The 20,135-nt window shown below is 41.1% G+C and overlaps 2 protein-coding genes across 3 annotated transcripts; one reads left to right on the top strand and one right to left on the bottom strand.

The window, feature by feature from the left end:
- Positions 1 to 2,179: 2,179 nt before the first annotated feature.
- On the bottom strand, positions 2,180 to 6,863 carry abhd17aa (abhydrolase domain containing 17A, depalmitoylase a). Of its 2 annotated transcripts, none has more exons than XM_027025042.2 (5): positions 6,726 to 6,863; positions 5,499 to 5,898; positions 5,038 to 5,232; positions 3,912 to 4,091; positions 2,180 to 3,699 (listed from the first exon to the last, which is right to left on the bottom strand). In XM_027025042.2, the coding sequence occupies exons 2-5, from the start codon at positions 5,861 to 5,863 to the stop codon at positions 3,474 to 3,476; spliced, it is 966 nt and encodes a 321-aa protein (XP_026880843.1). In that variant the 5' UTR covers positions 5,864 to 5,898; positions 6,726 to 6,863; the 3' UTR covers positions 2,180 to 3,473. The 2 variants fall into 2 exon arrangements, with proteins under 2 accessions (XP_026880843.1, XP_035383641.1); XM_035527748.1 differs by having other exon boundaries at positions 6,716 to 6,863.
- Positions 6,864 to 11,017: 4,154 nt separating this feature from the next.
- Positions 11,018 to 19,040, top strand: cdc34b (cell division cycle 34 homolog (S. cerevisiae) b). The gene is made up of 5 exons (XM_027025058.2): positions 11,018 to 11,810; positions 13,717 to 13,803; positions 14,911 to 15,008; positions 15,978 to 16,112; positions 16,938 to 19,040. The coding sequence occupies exons 1-5, from the start codon at positions 11,625 to 11,627 to the stop codon at positions 17,149 to 17,151; spliced, it is 720 nt and encodes a 239-aa protein (XP_026880859.1). The 5' UTR covers positions 11,018 to 11,624; the 3' UTR covers positions 17,152 to 19,040.
- Positions 19,041 to 20,135: the final 1,095 nt, after the last annotated feature.

Raw genomic sequence — 20,135 nt, forward strand, 5'->3', positions numbered from 1 at the left:
ACAAGTTTCGTCTGTGGGTTTTGCTCCCGCTCCGCCGTAATACCCGATTCCACTCATCCAGCCGTGCCAGGTGCGTTAAAGCAGGGAAGCCCGACCACTGGTAGAGCCCAGAAAACGTGTACGAGCGGCGCAACACATGAACAGTCATTTACGTTATAATACTATAAACGAACTACTTTCCTTCGTGACAGCCGTCTTGGCATTAAAGAGTATTTTGACACAAAATTATCACCCCCATTGCTGTGCTCGTTCGACGGCATTCTGTCCGCTTTGATATCAGCCTGACGTGATCGATTACTCTCTATTATCCCTGCTGGCACAGAGTGTCACAGCAAGTGTCTAGCTAAACAGATCTCATATTAAGTCCACGATATACGAAATTTGTTGCCACTTGCTGAGACCAAACTGTAGATTTTGGAACATGCACCGTATCGCACTCATCAAGAAAACTTATTTTGACCTCTTAGCGCTTCATAGTACTACTATTTTATTGTTATATTTAGCGACTAGGTCTATTTGCGTGAACCGAGCTTGTAACTTTAAAATAATGCCGTCAATCCCCCGGTATTTCGGTCCCGCAAAGATTAATTACGACACGCTTAGTTCTAATATTAAAATGTTATTGAAAGTCTTGATTAAGATGTCAGGTTAGATTAGTTTAGAACTAACTTCGGCAGGGTGGCAAATCTCCAAGACCAGAAGTTGGACACTTGCCTTAAAATGGAAACGCACAATTAAAGTTATTTTAACCACCATTTATATGGTCCCTGCGACATTTCGTTTAGTCGTGAAGCATGATCGCCCTCTAGTGCCTGTTCACTGACACTAAATTACGTAGTGGCATTGAATTATTTGATCTCATACCTTATGAACGTTGCTTGTATACATACTAGTGCATATAACTGAAAAAAATACTGTAGCAAGTTTAGTAAAAAAAAAACTTCATAAAATCAAAATGACCAACAAGCATAGTTCTAACAGAACCATTCCTTTATTTGTCAATTACAATACAGCACATACATCCTTCAGCTAAGAAAAGTGTAGATAAAACCAACATACTTTAAGGTCCTTACATCATAAAGAGAAAATCATATCATCCATATATGCAGCTACACATAGAAACATGATTAATACATCTATCAGTTTAATTAAGAGGATTTTGTTGTTTACATTTTGTTTTACACATCTGCACCATAGGTTGCCATTTGGTCAAGTATAGATGTGGAAGGGAGGAGATAGGACTAGTAGAACATAGCACAAGATCATGAACAACAATCACCACCTTTTAATGGCCTCAACAACCAGTTTTAACAAATCATTTATCATTGAAATTTGTACTGCACTGTGATTTTAGAAAGTCCCCCAGCACCCTACAAATTTGAGTTTTACATGTACACCCCATAGCAGTTTATCATCAATACTGTTGCTTTTTAGTTCAGGAGAGGGATAGTGGGATTTGGACCTGACGCTCCTCTCGTCTCCCTCAAGCCATAAGGGATGGTTTCCTTATTCAGCCTGCAGTTTTAATGGGGGAGCATCTTCAGGCTGAAGGAGCCTGTTCAAGCACTCAAACACCTTGCCCCTTTAAAAATGGTTCTGGTTTAGACAAAGGCTTTAACAGTATAGCAAATATCACTAAACCTCTTAGAAAAATAGATCTGCAAGTTCATAATAGTATTCGTACAACATGTTAAAGCATATCTAGCACATCGAGTGTTTTGCAAGAGATATTAATATAATAAATAGCTTAATATACAAACCTTCCCACAATAAGAAATACCAGAAGGATAAGGGGTATCTTACAAATTGCCAATGCATTTTTGTATTTTAGCATGCTTTTATACTCCAAACAGCATCTCTTATTAATCAATAGACACACACTTAGAGGTCACAGGGACAGCCTTTATGAGCCCCAGGCTGAAAAGACCAGGAAAAGTCAATCCTGGGTCTGAGTGAGTGAGGTGTACGGATAGTGTGTGTGTGTGTACACAGAGAGAGAGAGGGGTGTACTGATGGTGTGTGTGTGTGTACACAGAGAGAGAGAGAGGGGTGTATGGATAGTGTGTGTGTGTGTACACAGAGAGAGAGAGAGAGAGAGAGAGAGAGGTGTATGGATAGTGTGTGTATACACAGAGAGAGAGAGAGAGGTGTATGGATAGTGTGTGTATACACAGAGAGAGAGAGAGAGAGGTGTATGGATAGTGTGTGTATACACAGAGAGAGAGAGAGAGAGAGAGAGAGAGAGAGAGGGGGGTGTATGGATAGTGTGTGTAAAGTGATGTGTCGTGCCCTCTGATGTTGGGATGTCACAGTGAGACAGTGACATCTAGCACAGCTGTGACAGGCAGGAGCACAGTTGAGGAGAAATGGCATTTGACGTTGTATTATATTTTGATGTACGTGAGGTAAAATGGGAACGTGGCTGTAAAAAAAGCTGGACTGGAGCGGAACCTTCACAGAAGAAAACAAACATCTTGTTCGGGTCCGTCCTTCCCAACAGGAGCAGAACTTGTGCTATGCCTACAATCACCGAGCTGCAGGATGGTTCCGGTTTCTAAACATAGGGAACCAGGTGACTGTTTAATCTAAATCTTTTTGCTCCAATATTCACAGTGATCAAAGCAATATTGCTTGCCAGATTAAACACAAGTCGTAGTGAGCCTGTGTGTGTGGGGAGTAATCAATGTCACCAAATGCTTGGACAAACGGGGCAGGTGGAATTGGCACATTACACACAAGCTGGCGTGACCGGTCATGCTCCAAATGCTGACCATGTGAACTTGGAGGAGGGCTGAAAGAAATGGCAGTAACAGAGGACAAAAGCATTGCATTTTGCTTTTTCAAATGGTACAGGCCTTAATAACTCAACATATATATAATGGTCTCCAGGGGTACAGGCAACCACACACACTTAAAAAAAAAAAAAAAAAAAGAAAGTAACAAAACACACCATACCTAATCTGCCCAGCAGAGAGCACATGTACACATGTGCAGGGAAGGCAGGGGAAAAACAAAAAAGCAAAAACCGTTGCACTGGTAGTCCTGCGAACAAGAAAAATTGTATGCTTTCCACACCCAGGATACTGCTCATAGAAGAAGAAAAAAACCAACCCATAAAAGGTCTAGCGAACGTCTCTGAAGACCACGTCTTTTAGCAGATGCCTGAATCGGCAGGAACAGAAGCCAATGCGTTCACTATGGGTCAGTGCGCAAGCTAGTATTAGACTCCCCTGCCTTCTCCATTAGCACAGAGATTCTGTATTTTGCTGTCTTGTTGATAAAAAGCTCTGTAAAAACATTGAGGTGTCCACGTTTAATTTTCCCCACACCTCAGGCAGGAGAAGTCAGGCGACACAGGCCCTGAAAATGACACGGCTGTTAGGGCTTCGCCTGACCTCAGCTCGGACGGCACCGGTCACGTGTCTCGTGGCTTCCTTGGCCTCCCGGGTGATGGAAGGCCCTCGGCGGGAGCCTCAGGCATACTGAGTGGCCAGTTCCTGGCCTATGAACCGGCGCAGGCGCTCGAGGTACTGGCTGTAGAGCTCGATGTCGTTGTGGCCCGCACCCTCCACCCACAGTGGCTCCACCGCCTTGGGGCAGCGCTCAAACAGCGCCAGGCCATGCGAGAAGTCGATCACCTCGTCCTCTGTGCCGTGGATGATCAGCACGGGCGACGTGATCTTCGAGACCTTCTCGATGCTGAGAGGAACAGAAGGCGGCGGAGGGAAAGGCAAAAAGAGGAAGAGAAACTGACTTTTTTTTTGCTCTTATATTAAGCAGCCAATCAAAAATCCTTTAATGGATTAATTGATAATGATGCCAACATCACACGAATGCTGCATTTAACTGTTCAGAAATGTAGATAGTCTTTTGAGTACATTTTTAACTGAACATCCCCACCCCTCACTCACTTGGGGAAGGCATCAAAGCAGTAGGTCTTCTTGGTGTCAGGGAAGGCCACCCTCATACCAGAGGTGAGCGGCGAGTGAAGGACCACAGCAGCACACTCATACCGTGATGCAAGATCCACTGTGGGCACCGTGCCAATGCTCTGCCCATACAGGATTATATTCTCAGGGCTGATGCCATATCTGGAGGTTAATTAAAAAAACAGAAATCCTTAATGAGGAATTAATGTAAAAAAAAAAACAAACAAAACACAAGCATCCCACCAGCTGTGAACTAATGGCTTATATTGAGTGTTTGCCATGGAAACAGTGGGCGGCTTTGTAGAGGTCATGCTCAGTTCGATCTCAAGGTCCACACTGTTTAGGTTCTCAAGCTTGCTCGTGCTTCAGATCCTGTCGTAGGCGGCTGTGCAATTATGATTCAGTACAGCTAGGTTAACCTGCATTGATTCCATGGTAAACATAAGACTTTCCCTGAATCTGAATAATGTGAATATCTGTCTGACAAGAGGCCCACGCAAGCATAAAATGGCAAAAAACAAAAATCTGACATTCACAAATTGACAATTTTTGGTTCTATATTCAAATTAAGAAAATTTAAAAAAAAAAAGAAGAAAAAAAAAAAAGAAGCATGACCGTTTCCAGAGGCGAGTACTGCAGATGCTATCAATTTGTAGAACAAGGTCAACTAAGGACACAAGTTGTTCAGCTGTTTTATACATTCCAAATAAGGGATCCATAATTTATGGAAGATCTTAGTAGAGCCCGCAAAGGAAAACAATTTTCGCTCATTTGAGAAAACCCGAGTACCTTTTTAACCAAGTGCGTAAAGGTTGGAACAGGATGTGTGAATTTCTACTTCAGTAGCAATAAGCACCTTACAAGCTACATATGGCAATGGATCTTTGATAAGCTTCCCACTACTGTGATCTCAGTATCAATGCTCCACAGAGGATCCTAGTATGTTGGCATGGCATCATTAGAAAGAACTGCGCTGACAAACTCAGTGGTTAGCTTTACTAGACCAAAACACTAAAACAAAAGCCTACTGCCCTCAACAGAGAGTGGCAGTCCTCTTCAAATCCTCTCTGTATGTGGATTTGCATGTTCTGGATGAACCTACGCTCACCTTGTGCGAAGCGCGTGCCAGGCAGCGTCTATGTCGGCATAGAGGTTCTTCTCGGAAGGCTTCCCCGTGCTGGCCCCATAGCCGGAGTAGTCATAGGAGAAGATGTTGCAATTGATGCGTGTGCCCAGGCCAATATAGAAGCTGCTCATCTGACCAAGGTCCACTGCATTGCCGTGGGAGAACAGCACAGTAAACCTGCAGGGATGGACATCAGGACAGAAGCCTCACAACACATGCACAAAGGGATGGCAACGCTGAGTGCAGCTAGGAACAGGAATGACTAAAATGGAAAAATTTAAAGGTTATTACTGTCCTTCATGAAACTTGACAGGGGGGTTTGCTTTACATGTGCACACTAGTTGGAACATGCCATACAACCATGTCATAGCACAATGTGATCACACACATAGACACAGTCACAAGTATATACACAAACAACAAGCACAAAAACTACATTCTACCTCGCTGTTGGGGCACAGTGGATGTACATGCATCCCACTTTGTTTCCACGGCTAGAGCGAGTGAGGAAAACTTCTGTTCCATCAAGTTCCCTTTGGGAATACTGGAACTCGGCTCGTTCCGATAGATGCAGCTTCCACCGGCCTTCCCCGCCTCGGTCTCCGAAACCCCCCACCGCTCCCCCGCGTAGTCTGGAACGCAGCCCTGAGGTCCCCAAGTTTGAAGTAACAGCAGGGGTCGAGTCCAGGTCCGGTAGCAGGGTATACGTAGGCTCCGGAGGCAGGAAGGCCAGCTTCGCCGCGATCCGGCTCGGACAAGGAGGACAGCAAAACAGGCCGCACAACTCGCTAACAGATAAACCGTTCATCTTAGGCCGCTAAGACGATTAACACCTGGGAGAGACTGAAAAGAAGGGCCACTTAATACGGACATAAAGCAACAAAACTACAATGACAACGAATTTCATAACCAAACGACCATATATAATGTGTCCCAAGTTTTACTCTCGTTTTAGCAATCGACTTAAAGAAGAATAGCTAGCTACACATCAAAGAGGGAAAAAGACAGTAAGCTGTCTTGACGTGTATATTTTAGTCACTAAACCGGGAGCGATGCGGGTCAGGTGAAAGGTAGCTGGGTTTGTTAACCTAGGTTAGGCCAACTAGGTTAATTACGCTGAGGATTTCGTCTCGCATCATGCAAACAGCTAACCAAGCCAGCGTAGCTTTCTAGATACACCCAGAGTGCTCGGCTACCGATTTGATGGTTAATGCTACACGATTATTAGCTACGTTAGGTTTACCATTCCAATATTCACAAAAATCTATCTAGTTAACGCTGATTGTACGACGTAAGACTAATAAGCAACTTCGAATTTAACAAATTACCCAAATAGCCAGTTAGTTTAGGGTCGTCAGCTAGCTAAAAATGTAGCTAAACGTTTTGTTATTGCCCAAGTTAAAGAAGAAATTCTTCTTCTTTATTTTTAGATGTAAAGTTTGCTAATTAGTTAACTAAGGCGATCAGCGTGTGTTGTACACGACAATGTCCTCAAATTAATTAGCTAACTAGCTAGACAGCAATAATAGGTTAGCTAGCAAGCTATATGACAGTTGCTAATGGTGCTAGCTAGCTAGCTAGATCGGCAAGCTAAAATTAATTGTATGGCTACGAGCTGGCAAACTCGGCACTAGCTGACCTTTCAAATCAAGAATTTTACCTTAACTCACCAACAACTAGTTGCTCTGTTCGGACTCCTGGTACCTACATGTACGAAAACACTAAAAACGTATCCAGATATCTGAGTCGCATCCCTAAAGCCATCTTGAAATAAATAACACAGTAGCTATTTTGCTATCATTAAATGACAAGGTAGCACCTAAGTGAAGTCTGACACTTCATATCTAAGACACCGAAAACTCACATTTTCCATAATAAAAGCCATCGTACAGCTCACTATAACCTGGAGTTGAAAGACGTTATTTGTACAATCTTTCATGAAGTAACCAATTAAGTGTCAAACATTCATATTTTAGACTTAATATACAGGGGTCTAAAAAATAACGGAAAATACATTTTAAAAAAGCTACACAGGTGAGTCATTTTGGGGTAAATTCCAATTTGCGGTACGTGTCATAAGACAGTTGGAACATGAGTGTAGAAACGTCAGTTAACTAAATGAGCGGTCTACCTATATTACGCTAAATATTGTATATATCTCTAGCTATAACTCTACTTAATTAACTGCAGTCCAAAGCTACTGCAACACCACTATTATACTTTCCAGAGTGAGCTCATTTTAGCCAAAGGTTAGGTGTTATCAGAATGATTTTAATATACATTTATTTTAAATGTTTCTGACATGTTTACAGTCAAACAATTGAAATTTTAAGCTCTGTCCAAAATTGAGCCCTACTCACTATTCTCTAGACTATTATAGGTAAGAGAATTCGTCAAGGTAATGATCGATTTCAGACACAACTTTATGCATGTTGGCTCATTACTGTGCGACAGCAGGTTGTCAACTAACCTGAACGTCATATCACAGGCCACTGTAACAAGTCTTGCAACATGCTATGCATGTTCGCCATGTCTTAATCAGACCCTGAAATAATGTAAAAACAGAGAAGCTATCCATAAATCTTAAAGGCAACCAAGCAGTGAATAATAGCTATTCCTACTGCACAAGGGTATACCATTTGTACACTCCTTATTGCGGTGCATTGTGAGATTGTTATAGTGCACTGGATATCCCACACTATGGACCCCACTACAAGATGGCAGAACCTCCAAAGTAGTTCACTATTTAGTGAACAAAGCAAAGTTTTGGTTACTGTTGTTTTGCCGCATGTTTCTGGGCCTATTCACAACCATGCTCATGCACTGGATTTGATTTTTACTTTGGGGCTTTCTCATAATTCATCAAGTCATGGACTTATTTGTGTCTGATCACAAATGTGTTATTTGTTTTTGTATTATTGAGTTTTCCTATTGTTAACCCTAAACAAATATGCAAACAAATAAACAGATATGGTCTTTTATGAGGATTCAGCTGCTAAATTTTCTCCTTGGTTGAATGAGGAATGCAGTGAGCAGACAGAAGAAAGCGAAATATCTGTAATTAAATTATTATTATTTTTTAAATTCCCTATGGTCTTTTTCCTTCCAGTTTGGGTCATCTACCAGAGGCCTGGCAGCGTGAGTGTCCTGCATAAAATATTAGCTGGTTATAGTATATTAGATGGTTCCTGTTCCTCCTTGAGTGTCTGCCATCTGAGGTATTCACTAAGCCATCACTTGGGGCCATCTTACTGACATACTCCTGGATCTTTGTTGTTTCATCTTAGATAGCTCTGATGCTTACTAATCCTTGGCCCCCCTCCTTCCGCTCAGTGTACAGTCTCAGAGTACTGGATTTGGGAAGAAACCCTCCATGTATTGTGAGGATTTTCTTTGTCCTGATGTCAGTAGCTTCTATCTCATCCTTTGGCCATCTTATCATGCTAGCGGGACATCCGATGACTGGTTGAGCTTAGATGTTGACAACTCAGCTCCTGTTCTTCCCATTCAGCTGACTTCTCAGGAATAGCCTCATTCTTTTTAGGTATTTGGCTGTAGCTGCTTTCCTTGTGGCCTCCTCGTGATTCCCATTTGCCTCTATGATTCCAAGTTACTTGCTTTCAGCATCTGTTATGCTACCTTCTCGTAGTACGATCCCCTCAGTTCTAGCTATCTTCCCTCTCCTTGTAACTATTCAACCACACTTATCCAGCCCAAATGATGTCATTGCTGTATATCCTATTGAGATTGGATAAGTGAGTAAGTGTCTTGTTCACTTCTGGCATACAGCTTGCGGAGAAAGTGCTTGATAGTTTCTCCATTCTGTAGCCACTCTTGGTGATGATTTCACAAGGAATCTCCTTGGTAAATCCCACACTCTAGGGCCTGTAGAGTGGTCTTCCACAGCTCCACTGAGTTCTTGACAAAGGTTCTTACAGTCCTGTTCATATTATAGATCCTCATGCTTTCAAGGACCCAAGTGTGTGACATTAAATAATTCTTTTAGTCAATCCAGGTATTGGTTTGACTGGTCTTACAGTCTCAAATTACTGTTTTATCCAACAACAGCTGGTGCTTGGCTCCTCTGATGTTTTTGCTAATGTCTCTCTGGGCCCTGCTCATGTATTGAGCCATGTGTCTACTCATCTTAGATACATTGATGTCTGATAGGTTCTTCCATGTTGTACAGAGGCAGGATCTCGGAACTGCCCCTTTTTGGGGGTCCTTCAAAATCAGGACTGTCCAGCCTTCAGTTAAACTTTCAGGGTGGGTTCCATCCATTAGATGCTGGTTCATTTGTGCTTCCAGGCACTTATGGAGTGCAGTGAGCTTCTTCAGCCAGTAGGAATGCACCATGTCAGGGCCTGGAGCTATTTGGCTCTTCATACTTGAGACCCTTTCTTGGACATCTGCTAGCGTGATACTTACTGGATCCTGTTCAGGGAGGTTGCTGTGGTCTGCTCTCGGGTTCAATAGCCACTGGGCATTGTTGTTGTATGATGCCTCCTTCTCCCATATGCTTTACTTTTGGTATTGCACTGTCTCCAGCTTTGGTGGGACTGTTCTCATCCTGTAATCCTGTCACTGAGAGTACACTTTGGATGGCTTGTTGGAGAGCATCCAGTTTATTCTCCTGGTTTCTACTTCTCTTGTGTACCTCTTCAGGTTGGCAGGCAGAGCTGGTAATCTTTGCTTGGCAGTCTCCAAGGCCTCAGGTATGGACAGCTTGCCGTACTTCCCGGGACCTTCACTATGCCTTTCCTCAGTTCTGATAGCTGGCTAACTTCTCTGTTGTTACCCTGATCTTGGCCTCGAAACGCCTCCTCCATGGAAGATGCTGCTCCTTGATGATGTTCAGTTTGTAGCCAAGCATCTCAAGTACCACTGTTGCTGTGGCATATACCAGCTGGTTGGTCTCAGTGATGGTCACAGTAGGGATCGTACACAGTGCTGCATTCACATCTCCCAGCAGCCTTTCAGGTACTTTACCTGGTCTTGATAGTCTGCTTCGACTGGTGTTCATTTTAGCCATTTATCTTCAATCTCAGATTAGCATCAGATATATCAGTTTTATTTATTTATTTTTATTTATTTATTTTTTTGACAAAGCTACTAACATTAAAGCTATGATTCTTCCTCTTAGATTGAACTTTGAAATTTTGGCAGTTTACTTCTATGATGGCGTTGAAGGAAAACATGTGGTATTCTGAACCCTCTTCTAGTCCTGAAGACATCCTCCCTGCCATTTTTCTTAAAATCATTTAATACTTGGCACTATTTTGCTGTTTTATATGCTTCCCTTGGCTTTTAGATTTAATGTTTTATTATTTGTTTTACATTTTTTGCAGATAGCACTAACCCTAACCCTAACCCTAACCCTAACCTCTTTTGAAATACAACGACTTGAGTAGATTGAGTAGATATAAATGAGTGTATTATAGCTATTAAGGACTGGATGTCTTCTTTTCTTTGGCTCTCTTTTTTTTCTAGAGATTTGCAGGTAGTTCTTGGTCTTAGCACACCAAGAAAGGTGTGTTGTGTTTGATTCTCAGTAAGCCTTTAAAAAAAAAAAAAAACTGCAGTTGTCTTTTAGAAATTAAGAAATATTTCTAAAATGAGATGTGCCATGCCCTTTCAGAACACAGAGAGGATTATACATGCATTTGTGTCATCCTACTTAGAGTCTTGTAATTCCTTATTTACTTGCCTTATTCAAACATTTTAGGCAGTCCAAGATACACCTGCTTGTTTTCTTATAAAACAAGATGCAAGGACCACATTCCGTCACAAGGCAATGGGTGTGATTAATGTAATGACTCATCGAATATTTAATAATAGTCTATAGAAATATTTATTTTCCTAAATATTTTTAAATGTATAAATGGTGAGGCTATATGGCCTTATGAACTTCAATACCCACAGTGCACTGTCATTTATATTGACAAGCGGAACACAGGAAAAACCATCGGTTAGTCTACCGAATCGGCCAACTGCGAAGAGGCACTCAACAAATTTAGTTGTTTACTCAAATTTCTCCTTAGAGCAAGTTGCTTTAAACTTTGTTTAGGGGTGTGGATTTTGGCAGAATTTTACACTTTTTAAGGAACGAACAAAAGACAGCGTTTGCTATCTTGTAAAGATAACATCGTTACGAACTGGATTATTTAGCTAGCTTTGTGGCTAGCTTTGCTACGAAAACAAATCGGATTCGTTTTGATAGCTAGGTTAGCTAGCTAGCTAGTTTACCTGTAAATTTCGTAACTGACCTTGTTATTTGTGAGGACGAAGAATAAAAGTCTATAATGTTATAGTTAAATATCATAATAGTTAGTTAATTGTGCGGAAACATTTTAAGGGGATTTAGACGTCAAATTTATCTTGTTGGCAATCTGGCTAAGATACTCGTAGGGAACTCCAAACAAACAAAAGACGTTTTTGTGTAGCTGGCAAAGCTAGCGAGTAATCACACAAAGCCAGCTAGCCAAGTTGCTAGCTTAGTTTTGGGTTAGCTGGCATAAGACAGCCAGTCATTTTTACAAATTTGTTTTGATCGTCGAATTCTCTCATAAATGGCTCAGCATAGTAATTCTCACGTTGCAAGTTCACAAAAAGCGCTAATGCTTGAAATGAAAAGTCTTCAAGAAGAACCAGTTGAAGGTTTCAAGATTACACTGGTGGACGAAGCAGATTTATACAACTGGGAAGTAGCCATTTTTGGACCCCCAAATACGCTCTACGAAGGGGGTTATTTCAAGGTATGTTCATGTGAGATGGTATATTGTGATGTATTCTTATTCGTCAAATGTATGATTTCCGCTGTTGACCATTTAGCCAGCTATATTTAGCAGGAAGCAATCCATTGCTTTAGCCTATATTTAGTCTGATATAGCCAACACAGCTAACGCTAGCTAGCTAGCTAGATAAATAGCTAGCTAGCTACATGGTTGCCCACATAGTGTGAAGTCCTCAGCGACTTAATTTGATAGCTAGCCGTTACAGTACTTTTTACAGTATATTGAAAATCCAAAATGTTTCACCTTTTTAAAAACAACCAACTTTACTAACAAGCACGAATAAGTGGGTTTAGTCGTACGAGTTACTTGGCCTTTTAGAAATATGATCTTTGTCAACCAGGAATGTTTTAGGAGCATAGATGGCAAGCTACCTCGCTAGCCACTTATTTGTTTCTTTGTTCCTGCCCTCAATCAACAATGCACCCATAAGATAACACACCATGGTGTAATGTATCTCTGGCGTCATGTATCTCTCTGTACGTGCTTTTCTATACCACAACAGTGTTAAACGTCTAAGAAGGAACAGTCCTTACATTTTATACTGACTGTCCTAAGAGGTTTCAGGATTTTGCTTTTAAAAGCTGTGAGAAGCCTAATGGTATTTTGATCAATTTTAGTTAGCAAACATTTAACACACAATCACACTAAAATCTCTTTAAAGAAATGACTTTAAAATGTATCCATATAGTAGGTAGATGATATTTAGATGATGTTAGATGTGTCTCTGCGTTGTGGTAGCTCTTCTGTTCTGATTTCACTGTTGCTTTTATAATGTGATAAGTGGCATACAGAAGGAGGTATATGTGAAATTGACCCAAGTTTTGGTTCTCTCAGTCCAAGGAATATGGACAAGCACCCAAAAGAATAGCTTCATTGTTTTACCCCTGCTTTTCCAATGGAAATATAATTACCAGAGCTACATCTGGCTGCGGACTATAATGGCAGAATTGAGTAGTTTGTAATGCAGGGATTTTTAAAACTAGGACATGTTGACGAAAGTTTGGTCCTTGCTTTTGTTTATACTGGTCGAGCTCCATGGGTTTGGCAGATACTGTGGCGTCATGGCCTTCTGCTGTGCCTGGCTGTGTTCAGACTTGAACAGTGACGGTGAACTGGGAGTGAGAACTACTCCCCCTCTCTGTGTGAACCAGTGCTCAAGGCCTCTGGGGCACAGCACGAGAACCAGTAGTGCTGCTTCCCACTATTCACAAGGCTTATCATAACCAACTGCACTTTGATGGACACCTCAGCAACGAGACAGTGGAATTTCTTTTTTAAAAATTGTTTTAACAAGAACATTCATGTTTGTTTTAAGGATTCCATATAATCAAGTTTAAAAAAAAATCTACTTTATTTTTTAGCACTCATTTATTTCTACTGATTTACCAACTTAATTAGTGAGTTACTTAATATTGTCTGCATTTTATTTCTAAAGACTAGTTTACTATTGTGTGTAACTCTTATGACGGATTAACTTAGTTGTCATGGTGCCTGAAATGTGCGGGCATTGACTAGCTCATTTCCTTTTTTTAGAACTCGTAGCTGATTCGCTTTTGTTTTATATTTGTGTTCCCCCCACCCCCGTTGGACTGTCTGCCTTATTTCCATAAGTTCTAATGCACGTCCAGTCCAATTATCAGCAGCTGTCCCAGCGTCTCCCCATTGCTTCACTCAGTGAGTGAGCAGACTTCACAAGAGCATTCAGCTGGGTTGTCTGTCAGCATGGAGCGTAAAATCGGTCTTGATTGGGTATGGGGAGAGGGAGGAAAAGGGGAAAGAGTTGCCCGAGGTGCGTTCCTTATCTGTTTAATTCTCTGGGTCACTTGTTTGTTCTAATCTGAACTTGGTCTGTTTCTCTTGGCTCCAGGCACGTATCAAGTTCCCCGTGGACTACCCCTACTCTCCCCCTGCCTTCAGATTCCTCACCAAGATGTGGCACCCCAACATCTATGAGGTAAGGGGGTGGCTTTGTCTTCTCATGCTGCCATGTGTAAGCGCTACTTGGAATAACAACCAGGCCTGCAAAATATGGACTGTGTACTGTATTGCGAATCTGGTGTTGTCTATAGCAACATTCCTTTTAGTATATTAAGAGAACCCTTGGTGTGACTAGGTCTAAAGGTCATCTTGTGTTATTTTGTTGAAAGTTGAGACCAGTTGGATCGTTTAGATGCTGTGATTTATAAAACACCCACAGAATACTTTTCTTTAGACTGGTCAATATGCTCAAAGCATACTATGTGTTAGAGCTCATCTGTATATTGTATCCTTCTTTGGTATCATTCCAAAAGCCAGTATTACAGTAAGGTTTAACAACCAATACATTAATAATACCCAGACCCAGGTATGATTATAAATAAAAGACTGTTTAAATAATGTGAAATGGCATCTTATTTTAGTGTTCTTGTTAATCACAAGTTGTTTATGTGGAATTACGCGAATAACAGACAGTGTTTAATGTAAGGCCCATTGCTTGTTGAAAATAAACTTTGGGAACAGCAGTTGAAATGCACAGAATCCGAGGCTGGGAATTTATTGGGGGTTTCTGAGCCTTCGGAGTAATGTGAAATATGCAACATTCACAGCATTTGTGCACTTTGGCTGAAGCCACCCGTCACTTCTGAGACGGACGTCATCTAGATTCGTCTCCTTTCGAAAGCCAGACGAGGATCTCTAAGAAAATGGTCAAAATTATACTGTGCATTGCTCCTGTTAACACCCTTCCCACCACTTCTCAAATAAAAGCCCCCTCAACAGAGGACTGTATGCCAGGGACCAGTCCATCACAATGATTAAAAACAACAGGCAGAAACGGTCACAAAAGCTGTTGCGTGACTTGGATAGGCTCCCGGAGGTTACCATGTTGTCACCATTGCAAAATGAAGCTCTGCGCAGGACTTTCAAATTGTGTTCCATTGTCCCCATGTAATTTGTGTTTCTTGCGTGGGCCTTTGTCGGGTCAGTGTCTTACTGTCGTGTGCATAATGCTTTACTCCCCTTGTGACGGGCGTAACGGTCAAGACTTGTGAGTGAATGCATGTTGCTCATGTTTGTCCTGCAGAACGGGGACGTGTGCATCTCCATCCTCCACCCCCCAGTCGATGACCCACAGAGTGGAGAGCTACCCTCGGAGAGATGGAACCCTACGCAGAATGTCAGGTGAAGAAATGTTCTCATGCAGCCCCCATGATGCTTTGCTTTTCTTTGCCTGCCCCCCTCCCTGACCTGTTCTGTCTCCCTCTGTGTGTATTGCCCACTGAGTGTCATGACCTTCTATTCCAAGCATTCTCTCTACGTTCTATATACACTCTCTTCTATAGCCTTCATTTTGTTTTGTGTTGTTTGACATCACTTTGTTCTATCACCAGTGCAGCTGGTTCTGCGTCTGTCCTTGTTCATAGTTCCCTAATTCATGTTCAGTCTGTGGGGGTAGAATAGAATGTTCTGTATAGAATAGTTCTGTAACATAGGAAGTATCTAACAAGTCTTTCCTGTCCTAGATGTTGGGTGGTTTATTTGTGTGTGCGCGCATTCATGCGTTTTCATTTCAGGCTTTGTGTGCTTGCATTGTTACTGTGTTTTTTTTGTTTTTTTGTTTTTTTTTAAATATATATTGAGTTTCACAAGTCTCAGCATTTCAGAGGAAAGCCTCATATTCTCCAAGTTGCCATTTGTTGTGTTTGCATGTTCATCCATCTGTGTATGCGTGCCTATCCATCCATCCAGCTGTGTGTACATTTTTAAAGAGCACCTGTCAAAGTGTTGAGGTTCTTATATATATATATATATATATATATATATATATATATATGTGTGTGTGTGAATATGAGTGAGGAACCAGCATCGGGTCCTGGGAATACAACAGAGATCTGAAAGAAGTCGCACACATTTTTTTTTTTTTCTTCTCTGATGTCAGCCATCTTTTGGATTTCAAGTTACAGAAATCCTCACTTTCCTTAGCACTGCCCTCATATTACCTCTACATGCAAAAAGTTCAAGTAAGTGGACAGCACTGAAAACATAGCATTGTTGCATTCCAGGAAATCTGTGTCCAGTCAGGTCTTCAGTATTATGTAGATCCATTTTGTAATGCTTTATTGTAAATATTGGGGTGTGTGTGTGTTTCAGAACTATTCTCCTGAGTGTCATCTCATTGCTGAATGAGCCAAACACCTTCTCTCCTGCTAACGTGGATGCCTCAGTCATGTACCGCAAGTGGAGGGACAGCAAAGGGAAAGATCGGGAATACGCTGAGATCATTCGGTTAGACTTGCACCTTTTTGCTTTCCAGCCACAGGTTACACAGAAGTTGCTGTGTAATTAGTCATTTTTTGGCACAATTTATTGCCTCTTTTAAGCGATACAGAACAATTAGATGACCGTTAATGGAAATTATGCAGACACATTGTCTTTGATTAACATAATGGCCATGCTGACATAGGTTATCTAACATTCATTAAAGACATCTTCCTTGAATAAATGGTACTGTGAACCAGCAGTCTGAGCTAATTGGCTGCATTTAGTGGTTGACTAACACAGTGTGTCTAATCAGATTATGAACCACAAAACAAAATACAAGGTACTATTCTTACAAAGACATCTAAAAGAGTTTCCAAGAATGTGGTATGTAACATGCACACAACACCACCATTAAAACTTCAGCTAAACTTGAGAGAAACTGCTTAAATGTGTTTGAATATGGCTGCCCTCTTGTGGTCAGAAAACTGAAACTGAGAGTTTATCTTTTCATGACAATGTACTGTGTCGTGTTGAAACTGAGGTTGGTACTTGTCTTTGACCTGGGAGAGCTTGCTTTACCTGATTTCCTTATGCTTTCATTACTTTGCCTGTCCAGACATGCTAAAGCCTGACATCATTAATAAATTTGTGTGTGTAATGAGTTGCATGAGAGAACATTAAGATGCCATTGAAAGAGGAAATGAATAGAAGAACTAGAAAACCCTGAGTAGACAAACCAAACACAGGAAAAACCCACTCCCTTGCAGGTTTCTGAAGTGTGTGTGTGTGTGTGTGTGTGTGTGTGTGTGTGTGTGTGTGTGTGTGCGTGTGTGTGTGTGTGTTTTGCAGGAAGCAGGTTTTGGCCACCAAAGCTGAGGCAGAAAGGGATGGCGTTAAAGTGCCCACCACACTGGCCGAATACTGCGTGCGCACACGTGCACCTGCCACCGACGAGGGCTCTGACCTGTTCTATGACGATTACTATGACGACGAGGACTTGGAAGATGATAATGATGAGGACTGTTGCTATGATGAAGACGACTCAGGAAACGAGGAATCATGACGCAGACACCACTGCCGTCGTCCTCTTCATCACCATCATCGTCTTCACTTGGAAAGCTGTCGCATGCACCTTGTATTCACTTTCACTTGGATAGTTGTTGTTTTTTTTTTTTTGCCCTTTAAAAGAACTATAAATTCATATTTTTAAGTTCATTTTCTTTTGGTTTTATTTTTAAAATGGGAAATGAAAGCATTCTGTTCTCACTCTGATCTTGGTTGTTTTGGGTTCTCACACTCTTGCTGAATATTTTTCCTTTAGCCCTGCCCCCAACCAAACTTTTTATTCAGTCTAACATTTTCTTTATTTTTCTTTTTTTTTTTTTTCTTTTTTTTTTTTATGCTAAAGATCCATGCAACTTTGCTTTGTCAAACGAATGATGGAGTGGTTGACTATGTAATGGTTAATTCTTGACTGACTGAGTGAGTGTGCTTTCTCTTGCCATATTGCATGTGTTTCTTTGGTCATGCCTAGTTCATTGTTGCTGTCTTCTCTTCTGAGTTATGTAGTTCTAGTCACTTAATCCACAGTTTTCTCCTGGCACAGTTTTTTTTTTTTTTTTTTTAATTTAAGGAGCATTTGCAAGTCTGATCAGTTCAGCAATAAAATGTATTTTTCTTGTGCTCCAGGTTAAGACGTCTGAAAAACATTTTTTGTGGTCTGGGAGTGTCCATGAACCACATTCAAGGCTGGTTTCCTGGACATAGATTAAGCCTAGTCTTATACTAAATTGTAGTGCCAATGGTGACTCGCTACTGGAAATGCCTTTTAATATAGACTTAGGGTAAACTTGGTCTGGAGAAACTGGCCTTTAGTGTTTGTGTTGCTCTGTTGCATCCGATTCAGCTTATTGACTATTCATATAATTGTTAATGAGCAGGATCCAACGTACCAGGGCAGGGGACATGTTGGAAGGTGTGGCGGCCGGGTCGCCCAAATCACACAGCGGGAAACGCTGGCCTATGGCTGGTCTCAACGGACTTGTTTCACGCGTAGAAGCATTCGCTTCACACACAAAGACTTGGCAGAGTTCTGGATGTTGAAGGGATGTTTAATCTTTTGTTTGTTTTCTTGAGTAGGACTACAGTGTGAGTGTGGGTGGGTGTAATGGTGGTGGGGGAGGGTGTACCCTGCAGACACTCAAGGACTGAACCCCCTATCAGTTTGTGAAATTCCACACATTATGTTAAGCTGATGGTGTGTACACTTCATATTATTTTAATCATGTACTACTTTTATGTCCTGAAACAGAATGTATCCTATCAAGTAAGCATGGGAACCATGCAATCTTCTGGGAAAGAGGGTGTTCACTGGTTGTTGTCTTATTCCATTGAGCTAAGAGTTGTTTTTGCAATGCCAATATTGTATCGTCCTCTTATATGAATTTATTTTCATCAGCTTCTAGATTTTATTCATAGTTTTGTTTCTTTTGATTGTGGCATACATTTCTTCAGTTTGGGCTGTTTTGGGTAATTCACCTGGACTTATGAATGATAGTGTTTGCTTTTGGATATTTTTTTTGCTCAGTAAAATGACAGCAGTATTGGCATCAAACCCTGCAGCTTGTTTCATGCCTTTGAGCGTTTGTAGACCAGAGAGGGCTTTTAACTACATCAGCATTGAACATTTGAATTATTTAAATGTGAGCTCATTTTAAGTGACTCAGGATAAACCAAACAAAGGGGTGGGGTGTCGCAACAACTGAAATACCCATGAACAGCAATGAAAGCAGTCTTTCAATTCTGTTTTTGAAGACGGTTTACAACCTTAAGTCTCGATGCTGATATGCACATGTGGGTATGTGGCTGATCATTTTACTGACCTGGATGTATTTGTATGGTTTGTTGGCCTATTTAAAACAAAAAAAATAAATAAAATTCTTTATTAGAATAGGCCTGATTCATTAGGCTGTTTGTCTGCAGTATAGCACATACGTGAAAATCTTGTTATAGTCTTTCTTTGTGTGTGTATGTATGTGTGATATATATATATATATATATAATTATATGCACATAGAGCAATAATTTGACTATGGCAATAGGCTAGACTGCAATTTGCAGGGTTTTTTTTTTTCTTATAACACTATGGGCAAGGGTACTTTTTTTGCTGTGCTAGCCAAATGATCTCCCAGCTCTTATCAGATGTGCAAGTCAGGTGCTTCTGAGGTTCTAGGAGGTGAAACCAGTTTATTGTCAAATCTACTCAGTAGAAGTTTAAATCAACAATCACCCCATCGGAAAGTTCAAAGGTTCTGAGCACAGATCAGTTTTTCCTTTGTTTCCTAACTTCATTTCTGCTTGGCAACAGTGTGCACTACATGTAAAATACCTTGATATGAGAAATGGCAAACAGCAAGACTTCTTTTGGTTTCTCTTTTGCTTACATTGCAGGATAGGCACCTACATGATTACATCTTTAGCAAGAGGCAGAATAGACTAGTAGATTTAGTGAATTCTTTCTATCTGAAGTTAGGAAACTCAAAGAAAAAGAACTGATATACATTCATAACTTTAGAACCCCATGGAATGAATTTTATGGTTTGAACAAAAGCTCTTGGTTTGTGCAGCTGATGAAGGATCTCTGTCTGAAAATGTGCCGTTTCTTCGGAAATCTTGTGACTTTCACTGCAATTTTGACTAGTTACTCACCTATAAATGGGTCTACAAAGTGTAAATTCCACTGTCCGTGAAACATTCACGAATTCAGCCAAACAATGGCTCCCCCAGGCAGAGCTGATTAGGAAGTGCTCATAAAGATGCATGGCAGGATAAGCTCCTACATGGAATGTACCACTGACAGAGCAGAGGTGGCTGACGTAAGACAACCATACCAATAGCTGGAAAAGGTAGAACTGAGTGTTTAATTATAACAGCTCATGATAAAGCACTAAGTACATCAAAGCAGGGGTGTACCACACCAGACTGTGCAATGGAGCCTCTAAGACAATCTAGCACCTAGTAACGGGATGCAAGATGCTGGCAGGGAAA

This window comes from Electrophorus electricus, chromosome 7 (genome assembly GCF_013358815.1).
Source record: "Electrophorus electricus isolate fEleEle1 chromosome 7, fEleEle1.pri, whole genome shotgun sequence".
NCBI lineage: Eukaryota > Metazoa > Chordata > Actinopteri > Gymnotiformes > Gymnotidae > Electrophorus > Electrophorus electricus.